Here is a 17,904-nt window from a genome sequence, read left to right as displayed (position 1 = left end):
ATATAACTGCAGTGAGTCTTGAATGTATTTTCGTTTAGCATTTATTACTTTGATTAGGTAATGAATAATCAACATTAAAATTAGTATTCCAACTTCATGTATTTTCTGTAATTTATTTAACCCTTATAATTTATTTAACTCATAATTTGGAGTTATGCAAGTTGTGCTTGTGATAAGATCTGCTATGAAAGAGAAAAATACAGTAGGAGTAGTTGGCTAGTTTTTAAGAATTTTCATGAGAATCACCTACTATTTTCAAATTTCTGTTCTGAGTTGGCTTTTCTCAGCCATTCAGCACCAGGCTACTTTGACCCTGTGTCATTCATGTGTATATGATTTTATTTGTATTACGTATATGTAGCCATGCATTGCTTAATGGTGCAGAATGTGCTGCTAGATGGGTTGTCATTGTGAACATGAGTGAGCACATGTACACAGACTAGGACAGTTCCGACGCCGCTGACTGATGGCACCTTGTGGAACCACAGTTACGTGTGGAGTGTTGTTGCCCGAAGCATCATGACCCATCGCATGACTGGTGCAGACGTGTGTATGTGTGGGTGTGCCTAAAGGTACAGACTTTTCTATAAAGTGAGTTACCATGGGTTTTTAAATTTTTGTGGATAGCAGACATTCCTCATTAGTGTTGGTAATCAGGCATTAGGCATGTTATTTGCGTTGAGGAGTCAGAATTACTTGTGAGCTGGTTTTGTATGTATCATACTACTAGGCTACTAGGTGTGACTATAGTTTGAGTATCAAACTTCTGAAATCTTGTGATTTGATCAAAAGATTATATCTAAGTTATAGATAACTATTGGGCTTTAGAATTTGGAGCTTGGTGGGGCATTGATTCTGAAATTTTCTTTGGTTACTTATTTTCACTTGTGTGATCTCATTCACTAAAATTGTAACTCAATCCTGTAAATGTCTTCTGTAGGAAGTTTTGGGAGCGGTTTATCACCCTGTGTCATGAAAATAACAGCCTACATGGGATCACGTTTGAACAGATCAAGGCTCAGTTAGAGGCTTTAGAACTAAAGAAGACATATGTGTTGAATCCGCTGGCTCCTGAATTTATCCCCCGGGCTCTAAGACTGCAGCATTCAGGAAATAGCAACAAGCAGCAGCAATCACCACCCAAGGTAAAGCCTCCACTGTGAAGAAGGTAAAGGGTGAGAGCAGCGCAGCAGAGGTATATTGGGCCATGAGTCACTTTAAGTGTTGGAATTGAAGGTTATATTTGGGTGGCTAGCAATTTCTGCAAGGAATTTGTTTATATTGGGGGGGGTTGTTTTTTGTTTGTTTTTGGTACTGGGACTCGAACTCAGGACCTTGCACTTGACAGGCAGGTGCTCTGCTGCTTAGATATATCCCCGGCCCTTATATTTGGATATATAAGTGAAAATACCGTGTGGTATTTAGCCGTGTTTAATCTTACAATCATCCTCAAAAAGTGTTAAGTACCTACAAACTTCCAGTATCCTTTGTACAGTGTAACTTTCCAGTCTTCTCTGCTGATAGATTGTTCTAGCTGTCAGCTAAGATGTGAAGAAACATGAAGTTTAAAAGATTGTCATAATCTTAAAAGAGTATCTTCACAGCCTTATTTATAAGGATTACGTTGTAGTCACAGTACTTGTATAAAGAAAAATCTTTTATTGATGACTAATTTTGAACGTTATTTGACACAGTGAGAAAATTTGACCAATTTCTTGAAAATGGGTTGATTTTTGACTCATTTTTACTGTATTGAGGAGTCCAGTCAGGCTATGGTGGTGGGTGAGTCAAGGCTAGTTCTACTTTTGAGCCGTAGTTATTTTGGGCTGGCAGCCAGCATATTTGCTAGAGTGCTGCAAAAATTTCTTGAACTTATTAGCATCCTGAAAAGAAGGTTCTGAGAATGGCATGTATAATACTTGCTTTTTTGTGTGTATGCATTTATAGTCTTCAGTGTGGGATTAAACTTACTAACATGAATTAAAAAGTGTATGTCAGTGTTGAACTTTATTACACCTAATATGTAAACAATAATGAATGGTTTAATATTTTTAAAGTCTTTCAGCCAAATGTGAAGGTGAGAATTACTTCCTGAGCTAATACAATATTGTACATTGTTAGGTTAATAAAACTGTACTGAATGTGCAACAATACTTTAGCGATTTGGCATTATTAGAGCATTAAAATTCTGCATAAATGAGCTTCTTCTGTGTGCCAGGTGTTATAACAGGTGCTACAGAAGCATAGGTAGGCAAATTAGCCCAAGTCCTTCTGTGGCAGTTGGAGGAGATAGAGGGATGATGGCCAGAAGTAGGCAGATTCAAAGCAATTTATTTCCATCACAGCAGTCATGTTTAGGAGTTGATTGAGTGGTTCTAGATAGATATTGTGAGGGAAATGTAAACAGAGTCCACCAAGAAAATGTATACATCAGGAAAAGAAAAACCTGTATAAATATTTTAGTACTAAGTTTATTGAGATTTCCTGAGATTAATAGCAGTTACTTTTACCCTCTGCAATTGCAAGAGATGCTCAGAATGGTGGCCATCAGCTTCCAGACATTTATTAGTATGGCAAACTGCTGAAGTGTGCATACATTTTTTTGGGTGGGTTTTGTATGTAAAATGTCCAAAAATATAAGCTCAATTATGACTGAGATTTCTGCCTGTATTATTTTCTGCTATAGCCTCCCTAGAGTGTGTCTTTTTGAGACAGGGTCTCCCTATGCAGTTCAGGCTGGCCTTGGGCTCACTTTGTAGCCCAGGCTGGTCTCGAACTCGAAACACTCATCCTGCCTCAGCCTCCCAAGTGCTGAGATTACAGGTGTGCGCCACCACGCCCAGCTGTCATAATTTTTAAACGTGAGTTTAAGAAAGAGTTTTATGTTAGCTTTCTGTTGCTGTGACAAATGTTTGAGGTGATCAACTTACGAAGAAAGTTTATTTTGGCCCACAGTGTTAGAGTTTTCAGGATGTGATCAGTTGGCCTGGTTTCTCTGGATCTGCAGCTGTTCATCATGTTAGGAATATTCTTGGCAAATCAAAACTGCTTACCTCCCGGCTGGCGAGTGAAAGAGAATAAATAAGAGGAAGAGGCTAGGTCCCAGGTCTCCTCCAAAGGGCATGTCCTCAATGACCTGAAGACTTCTCACTGGGCCGTTTTATTGTTGTTATTATCTCTTGGGGATCATACTGTGGTACAGGCTGAATAAGCACTTTACCCCTAAGCTATACCCCCAGCCCTGGACTCCACTCTGAAAGGGTCCATTTATGGCTGTATCTAAATGTCCCCCAAAGCCTCATGTGCTCGTAGGTGGGGCTCTTTGGAGGTGCGTGGGTCTAAGGTGTGTGCTGCTGGGATCGAGGATGTGCCTAGCTAGGATCGTTCATGGTGCAATGCTACAGTTAAGGCTGCCCTACCCTGGATGTGAGTGCTACCTGCCCTAAGGGTGGGTAGCCTGGATAGGATATAAGATATGGAAAGAGGGTCCCTGCTTGTCACTTGCTGCTTGCTGCTTTGCCTCTTCAGTACTGTGCTGCCTTCTGTCTGCCATGAACTGTTTCTCCTCTGCAGTGCCCCTCTGCTATGCCAGCCTGCCTTGGAGCCAGCCAACTGTGAACTGAAATCTGTCCAAACCTGAGCTAAATAAACCTCTCCTCCTTTCACTTTGGGTGTTGGGTATTTTATCTCAGCAAAGAAAAAAGTAACTAAAACAGTCTGTCATCTCCCAGGGATTGTCAAGCTGGGAACTAAGCCTTTACCACATGGGGCTTTGAATCCCAGGTCCCAACTGCAGCAAGCTTTTATAAAAGATGAGAGTTATGAGAGAACAGGGGATGTGTCGACAGGGGCAGCAAGTGGCTCAGGGTGTGTAAGAATAGAACCCAGGCAGAAACTTTCTAACGTGATTGTTTTTTATTTAAAATAAAATCATGTTATAATTATACACCTTCGTGCATTCTTCAGTAGTATAGAGTAGCTGCAATAAAGTCTTCTTACTTAACTGAGCAATGCAAATACGAATGAATGTACTGTGGGTGAAGGCAGCCATTGTGCCAGGTGTGTACTGACCTTAAGGAAGACTGCAGTTTGATCTTTGTTTTAAGTGAAAAACAGTGAAAAGTACGTATTGAGTTGACTTGTTTTTCCAAAACCATAAACTTGGGAAGACAGAGACCTTGTGCTGTGTGAATGCTGTGACCCCTGCGGCCCAGCCCCGCTCGCGGTGCATAGCAGGTGCTCAGTAAGCAGCCGATCGGTGAGCAGAGGTCGTAGCACGTCCAGGAGAGTGTGATGCGGCTCCTTTCTTTCACAGTGAGAGTTGTGTGAGAGCCAAAGCAGCCCTCTCCCCAAATTTATCCTCAGTTTTTAAAACAATTACCTTTACCGTAGGTGAAGGTGTTCTGTTATTTTCTGTATCATCAGTTCACCAGACTAGTTATATGCCTGGCTGTTTAAAATGGTTTATATACATGACATAAATAATCAGTTATTTTGCATGACTGAAAAGTAGTGAGCTGTAGGTTATCTCTGTCACCAGATCTCCCTCCTCCTTCCAGTGTTTTACTTCCATCAAACTGCTTTCTGAGGTTTGAATTTATTCTGGAGTCTTTTAAAATTTGGCCTTATTATATGGAAAGATTTTAAAGTAGAGAGAAGAGTATAATGAACGAATCCTGTATTACACAGCTCTGTAAATTACCAACTTAATCTCTTCTCATGTATATCCTACTTTTCCCATCCCACCCCCACCAGGTATACATGCCAGATAATTTTGAGACAGTTATTTCATGTACTAGAGTCTTTCGATGAAAGGGGATTTATTTCAGGAGTAGAAAAGGGTGATGTTTCTGAAAAGGTAATACTCAACCATTTCAATTTTTCAAATTTCCTTGATTTTAACACTGTCTGCCTAATGTCCTTGTTTCTAGAAGTCATACTCAGCATTTAGAAGCCTCTCAGCAGTTCTCAGAGGTGTCATCACCATCTCAGAGCTAGCAGTGTGCGTTGAATTTCTTTGTTCAGAATCTGTGACTCCAGCAGAGACATTTCTCTGCTTTTAGGGTGCAGGTGATTAGGTTGAGTCACCCAGATAATCTGCCTATTTTAAGACACAGCTTCAAATGTATCTGCAGAATCCCTTCTGCCATGTAGCATAACACATTCACAGAAACAGGGGCGGGGTATGGACATCTTTGGGGGCACGGTCCGCCTGCCGCACGAGACTAAGTTGCTGCTCTTTCTCTGTGCAGTTGTCCTGGCTAATGGGTCTTCAGCAAGCTAGGCTTGGAGGCTAAGAAGTCTAAACGGTTTATTGCCCTCCTGGAACTATCCTATCTGTCCGTGTCACTGGCTTCCCTTTCTTCTGTCAGTGTGTGCGCTGCTCCTTGATCTTGTTGTCACTTCTGATTGCCTGTGCTTCTGATCTTCCCTCTCCTTCTGCCATCTCAGTGTTTGTCCTCTGCTCCTTCTCGCTTTTTCTCCTTACTGCCTCTGTATTCCTCAGAAGTTTGTATTTTAGAGCTGGTGTCAATCACTGTAAATATTCCTTTTTTCTCATTAATGGACCAGCTGTGATTATTTATTGCTCTTTGTCCTCACATTTTGAGAGTTAGGTCCAGATGTCCCATCCATAACTAACCAGCTTCCATGACACCTTACGTGTTTACCGCTGATGGGAATATTTAGCATCCCTGACAGATGTCAGTAAACGGAGCATCACTATATTTTTGCTTTGGTCAAAAGTGAATTTTCTCCCTTCTATAGATATTATCCCCTTTTTAGTTTTCAGACATTGTATACAAAGAAACATTGTTTATACCTAAAGGCAAGTCAGATAATTTGCCACTTTTCCACAGTTGGCTTGATGTGTGTTAGTTACATTTAGCCAGTGGGAAGAGCAAGTTACTTGTTTTTTTTTTTATCCAGAATTTCAGAGGCCTTGCCAAGTATTATTTCCGCCCAGATGTCATCATTTATAATGGTAGATTAATATATCATTATATGAATCTGCCATTACTTATTTAATAAGTCCTCCATTGGTGGACATTTAGATTGTTAACATTTATCACACATATAAACCACGGCCTGAAGAATATCTGTGCCCAAATCCCTGATTATTTCATTTGGATACATTCCTGGAAATAGAATTACAGCATTACAGTAATGCACATTTTTGATACTTCTGATATGTATGCCAAATTGCTGTCTAGTGATTAGCTAGATTCTCTGTCAAGTAACTTATAATAGTACCTATTTCCTATTCCTTTAGAAAATTTTATAGTTTAAGATACTATGTTTTCTATCTCTGTCTCTGTCTCTCATAGGTTGGCCTTGAGCCGTGTAGCCCAGGCTGGCCTTAAACTCATGGCAGTCCTCCTGCCTCAGCCTCCCAAGTGCTGGGATTACACACATGAGACACCACGCCTGGCTAAGATACGGTGAATCATACTCAAAACCATGTTTACATTCCTCTTGCTGTTTTAAAGGTTCTCATCCTCAAGAATAAAAGACTTGAAATTTTTCCCTTGAAAAACAACTTTTATGTTTTGTCACTTAACTCTTAGGAAATTTGTAGAGAAGCTCAGAGGAATAGAATTTAGGTTTTTGTTGTGTTGATTGCTTATTTCTTTTTATTAAAACAAGCCATTAAAAAAGGAACTTGAGATACCTGTAATTTAAAACTGGTAAATACTGGAGGCCTCGCAGTGTTACTGGAGGGGCAGTGCTCCCAACTGTAAAAAGGAAACTGCTCAAAGAAGCCTAAGGGCCATCAGTTATCAACTCCAGGTTTTTAAGTCTGAATTGCTGTTTACATTTAACTTACATATAGTTAAGAAAAGGGCTTTTGTTTTCTGATGTTGCACATAGATAAATTGTTGTACCTTTGTGTTTTTTCTTTAAAGGGGAAAAGCCTCCATCATACCCCGAATGATCATTTCCAGAATGATGGAATTGGTAAGCAGAAAAATAAGCCCTGTGAAAACTTACTTTGTGACAGAGGTTTACCCCAGATGGCGCCCTGAGAAACGGATCTGTCTTTCTCTCCCAACCTCTTTCTCTATCTCTCCTTTCTCTTGTATGCACACATAAACACAGTCATTTTGGAACCTCAGTTAATTCTTTTTTTTTTTTTTTTTTTTAGCATCAGTATATTGATACATAATTTTGAAAAGGGGAGAATTTTTAGGTACCACTGTATGGTATATGCAGAAGTTTTGAGGAAAAACGTAAGGCTTTTATGCAATATAAATATTCAGAAAAAGTTTCTGTTCTACAAATGTTGGGTCATACAGATTTCAAGATAAAGCTTATTCAAATGATTTTAAGTCTTGCAGAATTATGTTTTTAATAATTGTTTAGCCTTTATTTTATATGTGGCTGTGTTACAACTGCAAATGATAACTGTATTCTGAAGAATCATGTTTCCCTGATCTGAGGGAACTGTTTATTGAAAGTATGTGCACAAATGGTTTTCTTTCTTTAATGTTTTAAAATTTTATTATTTTGTGGTATCAGGAATTGAACTCAGGACCTTGCGCTTGCCAGGCAGGTGCTTGTGCCGCTGAGCTGGATCCACGATCCTGGTTTTCTCTCTTGATGGTCACCTCTCTGGCTCTTCAGAAGCTATAATTATGCTAGTTTATAAAAGGAATGCTTTCTAAATCAGCTCAAGTTGATTTTACAGGACATTATGAAATGGTTACTTTTTAAACATACTTTATTCTTCTTCCACATTGATAGTTCTTTGACTCTAAGATATTTGTGACAAACTAAGAAATATATTTTGTTGTTGGATATATTTTTGTTTAGGTAAATTGAACAGCTCTTGAATTTATTCTTTTTCTATTTTTCAGTTCAGCCCAATCCTTCTGTACTTATTGGCAATCCTATTAGAGCATATACTCCTCCACCCCCTCTTGGACCTCACCCAAATTTGGGAAAATCTCCAAGCCCTGTTCAGAGAATTGATCCTCACACTGGGACAAGTATTCTCTATGTACCTGCTGTCTATGGAGGGAATGTAGTTATGTCGGTGCCTTTACCTGTAAGTGGATGTTTGAAATTCTTCCTATTGAGACACTTTCTATTAAGAAACTAGGCTTCAGTAAATTAGTCACAATCCCTGATGGTCAGCTACCAACCTTTTGCAGGGGCAGGGGAAGGGACAGTTCTAGGGATCAAATCCAGAGCCTCATTGCATGCTGGGCAAGTGCTTTCCCTGTGAGCTACATTCTCAGCTCCTAATCTTTTTTTTTTTTTTCTTCCAATGTCCATAAGCTTCTTTTAAAGGAAATATTATCTTTAAAAGTTAAATTTTGAAGTGATCAAAGAAATGTATGTTGTTGCTTGCAGTTTGCTTCTTGATTATTGGTGACTGTGAAGAGATCTGTAAATGTTTGATTTAAAAGCCTTTGTATTCCTTTAAAATGTTTTTTTTCCCCTGAAAAAAATTGGGATAAAAAATTAACAGAGCTAGTAAATTGGTTTCTTCTTTTGTAAAGCGTTGTTTTTATTTTGTTTTTGGTTTTTATTTTATGTAAGTCATGGACTTTTCCTAAGAGATAGATGGTTGGAGGAGGCAGAAAGGCTTGGATTAGTCGGGTTCTCTTAGGTCTGAGTTCGTCTGAGAAATTTTATGCCTTATGAAAACCTAACTAAGCTACTGAAATACATTACTGAATCCTTTCTCAGACTCTGTTTTTAGAGGGTTTGCATCTTGTATAAAGCCATTTTTTTCCTTTAAGGTTTTTTAATATTTTGGAATTTTTTAATAATTTTCAGATCTGTAAATATTTTTAAATTGAGGCATTTTTAACCTAGCAAATAATTTCTTTCATTTAAGTGAAGTTCTGTAATTTTAGGCAGAGGTGAGGTTGCCAGAGATCTTTGGCAGCCTTGTCCACACTGCAAAAAGGGCAGCATGCTACCTGCAGGCATCTTCGGCCATGTTGGCCTGATCGTTCACAATCGTGGCAGCCAAGGAAAGTGACTGTCAGTGAGGAATGTGTAATTCATGCCCACTCCCCGTAGAATGTAGATTTTTACCTGTGTTGTTTCTTCCCACAGCCTGGCAATATTATACATCATTTGCTTTAAATAGTAAGTCTCTTAGGATTTGAGTTTCACTTTCCGAGGTCAAAAAGGCTTTTGTTATATAAAATTTCTAAGCGTCTGCACCAGACACTTACACTAAAATAATAGGAGCAGTTGTTCAAATGTGATTGTATTTATAGAGACTATATATCAAGATTTACGCTGGAACAAGTTTTCAATTTATTTTTTTATTTTTTGTTTGTTTTTTTCTCCGGTACCGGGAACCGAACTCACCACCTTGCGCTTGCCAGGCAGGCGCTTTGCTGCTGAGCTAAATCCCCAGCCCCAGTTTTCAGTTTTTGTATTTTAAATTAGAGTTGAATTAATCAAAAATGATGACGTGTTTGAATTTTATCTACAATAAATGAACATTAAATGATTTGGTTATTCTTACAAAGTTGAACATATTTTTTGACTTTAGACTCCTTAGGCTTAATTTTTTCTTAACTTCCCCCATTCTCTTACTCAGTCTGTTAAACTATGTAACTATGCAGTTATGACCTAAAAAAGGTAACTTTAAGGTAGTCTATGATATATGTACATTCATATTGTGAGGATATGATTTGAGAACATAAAATGATGTAAAGCCTCAAGGAATAAATTCCTCAGTTTCTTCCTAATCTGAAAAGTGAACTCTCTTTTTTTTCTTTGCACACTAATGATTCAGGGAGCCATGTTTTGGCCAGTTTAAGACATTACAGTGATTACTACTAAGTAACCTCATGGTTACTACCAATGGTTACTACTCAGTAACCTCAACCAGGTAACCTCAACTCATTTTGATAAAATTAATCATATGTGTCTGTATTTGCTTTTTTCTAATTGAGAGCACTATAAAGGTTTGCGTTTTAAAATACAATTATTGCAGTCATTGTATTTCTCATAATAATCCAGGTACCGTGGACAGGATACCAGGGTAGGTTTGCGGTTGACCCTCGACTTCTTACACATCAGGCAGCAATGGCCTACAATATGAACCTCTTACAGACACATGGACGGAGGTCTCCTATACATTATGGCCTTGGACACCACCCGCCTGTCAGCATAGGGCAGCCACCGAACCAGCATCCTGAGAAGGACCAACATGAGCAAAATCGAAGTGGTAGGTTGCTGCACTTCTGTTCCTAAATTGGTGATACGTAGTTCTCTCCGCAGTGTGATTGCTGAGTGTGAATTCCAGACCACCTTAAGAGAGAACCTGTTACAAAAACTAGGGATTCTCTCTTCTGGTGATACAAATAAGTATGAAGGTAAAAACTTTGCATGTAGTTTTAGAGGGTCCTTTAGATTAAGCTTGTCCCACTTACTTCACAAATTTCCTAAAATATATTTTAATATTTAGAGACCTTTAAGTAGTATCACTTAAAGGTCAGATAGAATATCCTCTTCTATTAAACATTTTTGATAACCCACGATATTCTTGTGATATGCTGAGCCTTAGTGTTATTGTGGGGTAGTTGGTATAAAGTAGTTATTTCTTATGCAAATCTGTTACAGTTATAAGTAAGAGAACTACCTACTGCTTTTTTAGTCAAGTTCATGGAATAATTTATATGCAGTAAAGTGTACCTTTTAAAAATGTGCAGTTTGATGAGTTTTAGCAAATAGAGTTGAGTATCACCAAAATCAAGATGTGGGATACTTGCATCACCCAGAAGTTTCCTCATGCCCCTGTGTAGATGGACCAGCCTGTACCCCGCCCCTTAGTCGTGACGAGTGTTAACTTTTGTTTTTCTCTAGTTTGTCAGGAAATGTAATCACACAGTATATAGTTTTTACAGCCTGGCTTTGTTTACTTAATATCCCTGATATTCTATCAAGTTGTGTTTTTATTAATTGTTTGTTCCTTCGCACGATTGGTGAGTATCCCATTAGGATGCACCACAACATGTTCATCTGTTCATCAGCTGATGGACACATGAGTTATTTCAATGTTTTAAAAATTTTGCTTGCCTACCTAGGATGTGTCGCATAGTAGGCAAGTGCTGTATCTATTTGGCATTTATGAAGAAAGCTGCTGTGGATATAATGTTCATTTTTCTATAGTAAACACAAGATTGCTAGGCATATTGTAAATACATATTTAGCTTTATTTAAAAACTATGGTATTACTTTCCAAAGTGGCTAAACTTCTTCCATTTCTACTGGTAATGTCTGAGATTTCCCACTGTTCTGTGTTCTCGGCAGCACTTGATATTTTCAGTCTTTTAACTTTATCTTTTAGTGAGTATCTGATGGCGTGTTGCAGTGGTGGTATTTGCATACCCCTAATGACTAATGACGTTGAATTGTCTTTTCATTGTGTTTATTTCCAGCTGTGTTAGTATCTTTCAAAGAACAGAAGTTTTTTTTGGTGAAATCTAGTTTATCCATTTGTTCTGTGAATTACGTTTTGGTGTTGTGACTAAAATTTTTTTGTCTAACCAAAGGTCACAAATGTGTTGTATTATTTTCAAGAAGTCTTAATAGTTTCAGCCCTTACATTAGGGACATTTTGAATAAAATTTTGTAGGTGGCATAAGAATGGATTTTTTCGTTGTTCTTAGTTGTTTTGGTTTTCCCTGTGTGTGGTCCGTTGCTCCAGCATCACTTGCTGAAAACGGTCTTGTCCTTATTGAACTGCCTCGATGCTTCTGTTGGAAATCAGCTGGCAATACACTTGCACTCGGCTGTTTCTGTTCATACCGGATATGCTGTGTTGGTTACGCGGATGTGTAAAAGTTAGGAAAGCAGGGAGTATAAATCCTCCTTTTTTATAAACCCTTTTTTAAGTTGTCTATTCCAGGTATTTTTCCATTTCCATACATATTTGGGAACCAGCTTGTCAGTTTGCATCAAAAATGAAAAAGCCACTTTAACTCTTCATTGGGATATGCTAAGTCTGTGTCAATTTTGAGAGGATAGGTATCTTAACAATATTGAATTTTCTAGCCTGTGAACAGAAAGTGGGGGAGGGAGAGGGAGAGAAAACAGAGGGAGAGAGAAGGGGTGGAAGACTGTGGAATGACCTTTGTCCCAGGTAGTATTCTTTGCTCCCAGACCTACTTGGTTTGAATTAGTGTAGTCAGTTTCAGCTTTTCTGGGGACTAGTGATAGGTCTCTCTTTGACCCTTTGCTTTCAATCTATTTGTGATTTAAGTACTTTATATTTAAAGTACTTTTCAGGGGTGGAAATTACCGCAGTAGTAAAGCGTGTGCTTAGTGTGTACAGGCCCTGGCTTGAATCCCTAAGAAGAAGAGAAAAGCATGTTTCTGTTAGATAGTATTGGGTCTTGCTTTTTAAAAAATTCAATGTGACAGTCTCTACTTTTGACTAGATGTGGTTACATCATTTACATTTAATGTGATCATTGATGTAGTTAGTTGATTCTGTCATCTTGCTGCTGCTTTTTCATTTGCCAAGATTTTGTTCTCTTTCCTCTTTCTCTGCATTATTTTGGTTTAATATTGTTTAGATTCCATTTTATCTACTTTGCTTGCTTGGGAGTTATACTCTTAGTCGTATTTCAGTAGTTGCTTTGGTATTTATAGTATATAGTTTATAATTTGCTTTCCAATTAGTATTTTACTACTACGTGCACAGTAAAAGATCCTTTTGATATTTCAGTATTTTCTCTTGCTTTTTATGCTGTTGTTACCCTTTAACATGTTTTTAAATGTTAAACAGCTATCTTTTTAAAAATTTTCAAAAATAAGAAAAAGTAACCTTGTATATTTATCCATATAGTTACCATTTGAATCTTTTTTCCTGTGTATACGTGTCTCCATCTGAGAAAATTTTCATTCTACCTGAAGGGATGATGATAATGACTTTTTTTTGGTACTGGGAATGATTTCTTTCTTCTCTGTCTCTGTCTCTGTCTTTTTCTTTTTCTTTTTTCTTTTTGGTGCTGGGAATCAAACTCAGGGCCTTGTGCTTGCTAAGCAAAGTGCTATGCCGCTGAGCTACATCCCTGGGTCTTTCCTGTTTTTTTGCACTTGTCTATACTTTGTATTTCAGTGGTTCCTTTTTGTTGTTGTTGTTCTGGGAATTGAACTCAGGACCTCGTGCTTACCAGGCAGGTGCTTGCACTGCTGAGCTACATCCCTGGCTATACTTTCTGTTTCAAGTCTGCTGCTGATGAATTCTTTCAGCATTTATATATCTCAAAGTGGCCTTATTTCATTCTCATTTGTTAAAGAGTTTTTCCGAGTATGGAGTTCTTGGTTGGCAGTCATTCAGTGTTTTAATAATGTCTTCTTTTTTTTTCCCTTGCCTTGTTTTCGGTGAGAAATCTGATGTCAATTTGATTATGATACACCTTTGTAGAGTTTTCTTCATGTTTGGAGTTGTTGAATGTTTCGGATTTTTTTTTCATGAAATTAGGAAAATTTCAACCTTGGTATCCTGAGGTCGATTGTGTACATATGTGTGTGTCAAACTTTCCCCACTTTAGGGATTCTGATTAGCCGTGTATTAGGATGCTTAATCATTTTCAAAGTTCATTGGTACTCCTCTTTTTTTTTTTTTTTCTATTTTTTTCGGAAGTTTTTCTTCTGTGTGTCTGATATGCTGCTCATCCCACCCTGTGTTTTTCATCTCACGTTGTAGCCTCCATTTCTTGAAGTTTAGTGGTAAAGCTGTTCTATCATAATTCATTTTGCAGAGTTCTAGTTCTGTTACTGAAAGAATGCTTTTGTACCTAAAACCAAATAAGGGTTCTTTCAAGGAATTTAAAAACATTCAGTCATTAATTCTTGTAGATTAAAGTTTTCATGTGTGACATTAAGTCTGTTGTAATCGTGATATTTTTTTCTTTTTGTTCATGGTACTGGGGATAGAACCAGGACCTTGCATATGCCAGGCAAGTGCTCTGCCACTAAGCTATAGCATAATTGTCCTCTTTTAAACCTTAATTTTACTGTGTATTATTCATAACCCATATACATTTAGTTTGCTCTTACTTTTAAATGATGTAACTTAACTCCTTTCAGGGTATCTTTATTTAGCTTATTAGTCAGCTTTCCATCCCTGTGACAAAACACCTAGATAATAACTTATAAGGAGGAAAGGTTTATTTTGACTCACGGTTTCAGAGGTTTCCATCCGTGCTTACTTGGCCCCAGGGTTGTGGACTGCAGATAGTGGTACAGTAGTATTCTGGCAGAAGCACAGGACAAAGGAGGTCTGTTCACCTGAAGGCTGGGGAGCAGTACAGAAGAGAGGAGGGGGCCAGGGTCCCAGTATCCCCCTCATGGGCTTTTGCCCCCAGTGACCTAACTTCCATTCATGAGTTCCACAGCCTCCCAGTAGTGTCATGGCCCAGGGACCAGCCTGTTAGCACAGGAGCTTTTGGGGCGGTGGAGGGGGCATTTAAAGTCCAAACCGTTACATTTAGTTTAGATTCCTTCACTGAAGTTGAGTGGATTTTTGCTAAATTGTACTGGTAAGTGAACAAAACACTTGAGTCTTTATGAATAGGTAAGAATTCCAAGTTCCTTTGTATGTCTTGTTTAAAATAATGGGGCTGTAAATTCTTGGAGATTGGGCAGTTTGAGGGGGATGTTTGATCTTTTAAGGTTATTTCTTTTTTAAGCTTTTTGCTTTGTCAGTGAGGTTTACTTCATTTATAAATGCTCTTTTTTTGGGGGGGTGCTTTTTGAGACAAGGTCTCACTGTGCAGTTCAGGCTGGCCTTGGACTCACTTTATAGCCCAGGCTGGTCTCGAACTCGCAATGATCCTCCTGCCTCAGCTTCCCAAGTGCTGGGATCACAGGCATGTGCCACCACACCCAGCTTGTAAATGCTCTTTCTTGCAGAGAAACACTACAACTCTGAAAATTTAAGACCCAAACCCAAGTAACAGTATAAACCTGTAACAATGAGTATAAGATGTTTAAAATATCCTGCTCCTTTTTGTAATATTGGGTAGTTATTGGGAGTGCCATAGTCGCTGGAGAAAATTCTTAAGAATTTTTAAATGTTTCCTTAGGTAAAACTGATACAAATAATCCTGGACCTGAAATTAATAAGATTCGAACACCAGAGAAAAAGCCCACAGAAGCAAAACAGGTATGCTGCTTAAGTTAGTGAATGTCTTGTTCTAGTGGATTTGGTCTGATTTGGCATCTGGGAATCCTGATGTTTTAAAGAAAAAATAGCTCCTTTTTAATGCGTATCTTCTATAATTAATGCTTCACAGGGATTTGTGGGTTGTGGTGTACTTTCTCCTGTCACTGTTTCTTTGGCTGTTATTTCCTTGACCTGTGTGTTTTTCTCACATTATCTTCTTCGGTGATGAGACGAATTTAAAGACTTCCCACAGTAAGGTAGTAGGTAAAGACTGAACTGCAGATGTCAGTGAAGGTGACCTCAGAGTGGGGAGCGTGTCACAGTGAAGGAAGAAGACTCACCCCACTCCACTTCTCGCCTTGTTCTCATCACAGCCCCTGCGTATTTAACGCTTTCTTTCTGTTCACCTGCTGTGCCGGCTTTTGTTCTTGTGAACCAGTTACAGAAGATCGCCGCACTGGTTGGGTTAGCGCCACGGGAATTTCATGTTTTCTACTCTCCGTGGGACCCATCGAGCTCCCCCGCTTCTCTCCCGCATGTCCTCGGTTCCTTTGCCCGGTGTTCTCAGTGGCTCCTCTCCGATCTGATGACCTCTCACCTCCTGTTCTCCTTACGATCAGACGACTTGGCCTTGTTGTTTACAGTGTGACTGTCTTGCCTTTCCTGTTTCCTTGACGCTTTTTACTTCCTTATCACCAGTCTGGAAGGAAGAGTTCCCATTACACTAGTCTCTCCTCTTCCGGTATCTCACAGACCTTGTTCTTTCTCTTCAGTTGTCTTCAAATTCATTGAAGCTATTGGTTCTTCCTCTTCAGGCTGCAAAGCAGCTGCTTGTCTTTTTACCCAAAGTTGAGTGATTGATTGACAGAATTTTAAAAAGCTGCTCTTTGCCCTTCATGTCCATTAGAGCTAGTGCGCAATGTCTCATTTTCACCTCATCTCTCACCTCCTGTTGAACTCACTCACACAGGCTGGTAAGAGGGCTCAGCGTTTCGCAGAGACTGGTGAGCTCCGCGTGACCACATCTTACAAACACACCTCAGCAGTGTCTTGCTTTTAGCAGTGGGGCTCTTTTGTTTCTGCTTTTGGTATTTAGCGCGTGTTTTTGTATTTGGCACCATCTTACTCTTTTTGGTGTCTTTGATGCAGCAGTTGTACTTTTCACAACTCTCTACTGGGATTACCCGTCTCTCATTTCACTTCCTGTTCACCCTCACTATATGTCTCTCGTCCTTAAATTGGGACTTCCCAGAGTTCTGTTATTGCCCCACTTCTGTTCACATTCTGTGGTTGCTTATTATAAAGTAGCCCAGTCTCTGATTTTAAGTTTCCATGCCATAAAAATGGCTTCCAAATCTGCATCTTCAACCTCAACCAAGCTTTGAGCAGCTCTTTTCTATGTTCGGTCACTTAGGTCCATGAGCATCTCTAAGCAGATGTAGATGGAGGGATTTCACATTGGAGGAGGAGGCAGGGCATGAATGAGGCAGCAAGGGAACCCTTTTCTGGATAGTAAGCGGGGAGACGCAGTGACAGCCACCATGGTGGTGTTCGGGAGGGTACACAGAGAAAAGTGACACGTTAGGGCTGGGCAGCAGTAGCCGATGTAGTCAGAGGCAGCTGAGGACAAAAGCAACACACGAATCGTTGGTGTTATTGGAGCAACTAAAGCCAAGAGAGCTAAGTGTCTCTTGTGTCCTTTTAAAATATTTGTTACGAATCTTCTCTGTTAGAGGACTAGACCACCTGATAGACATACTTCATTTTCTTTCCTCCTTGATCCTTTGTCTTGGGGCCCAGGAAGAATAAATAAAAGAACTCCTTATTCTCTTTGACTCTGCCTCAGTGCTCAGAAGAGAGTGATAAGAGGAGAATCAAATTCTGGGTAGGTGACACAGGTTCCTTCAGACCTTCTAGTCTTGTTAAGCAAGCCCGCAGTAAGATTGTTGCATAGCATAATCGTCGTGACACAAACCTCACTTCCTGTCTATATCAAAGTCAAAAGTGATAGAGGCAATTAAAGCAGCAGCCTATCTACAAGTAACCTTGACATCTACTTAGTCTTCATCATACAATCAAATCATGCATATCAGCACTGTCTTCTGGACAAAGGTATATTCCAGAGTACTGTTGACTTGGCCATTGACCAAATGAAGATTCATAGGGGAAGATGTTAAATTATAAAGAATCTTAGTCAGGTTCTAAGACAGTTGAAGAGCAGACATGGCAGCTGCTTGAAAAGATTAGGACGGAGCTGTCATCATTCTCACTTCCTTTTGAAGATAATTTTATAGATCTCCAGGAATCTTAAGGATTCAAAGGGCCAACTATAATGGCCTCCATTTGAACTAAGTCACATGAGGTGCGAATTCACTCAGGACATGATTGGTATCATTATCAGAGCTGGAAAAGAAAAATGTCCTCTTTCCACCTTATAATTTGTTTTTTTACCATATCACCACTTACAATCAAACTTATGTTTCAGAAGAACAACACTACTATCTCCTTTTAAAAATACCTTTGGTGGTTTACCACAGTTTAATGGGATTAAAATCAGTGTTTATACTCAGTATTGAATAATTTAGGGTCTTATGTAATTGGAGTGTTTTTTTTCTGGTCAAGAAGGGGAAACTAACATATAAACAGGTGAAGTTTTAGCTTTTTGCACACAGAACTTCTCAAGCTCCCCAAATTCGCAATACTTTTTCTGCTGTCTCAACGTCAGCATAAACTGTTACCTTCAGCTAGAATGTTTC

The 17,904-nt window shown here is 39.0% G+C and overlaps 1 protein-coding gene across 2 annotated transcripts in view; it reads left to right on the top strand.

Annotated features, from left to right (window-relative positions):
• The window catches only part of Helz (helicase with zinc finger), a 149,513-nt gene that overhangs the window by 104,080 nt on the left and 27,529 nt on the right, over positions 1-17,904 (top strand). For both annotated transcript variants that reach the window (XM_005402152.2, XM_005402151.2), the window contains exons 23-27: positions 941-1,145; positions 6,906-6,957; positions 7,857-8,047; positions 9,991-10,198; positions 15,069-15,148. In XM_005402152.2, the coding sequence (XP_005402209.1) occupies positions 941-1,145; positions 6,906-6,957; positions 7,857-8,047; positions 9,991-10,198; positions 15,069-15,148 (736 nt within the window). The remainder of the gene's footprint in view (positions 1-940; positions 1,146-6,905; positions 6,958-7,856; positions 8,048-9,990; positions 10,199-15,068; positions 15,149-17,904) is intronic.

The sequence above is a fragment of the Chinchilla lanigera genome, unplaced genomic scaffold (genome assembly GCF_000276665.1).
Source record: "Chinchilla lanigera isolate Chin_1 unplaced genomic scaffold, ChiLan1.0 scaffold00077, whole genome shotgun sequence".
Taxonomy (NCBI): domain Eukaryota; kingdom Metazoa; phylum Chordata; class Mammalia; order Rodentia; family Chinchillidae; genus Chinchilla; species Chinchilla lanigera.
The sequence above is the reverse complement of the archived record's forward strand: the minus strand, read 5'-3'. Positions and strand labels throughout refer to the sequence as shown.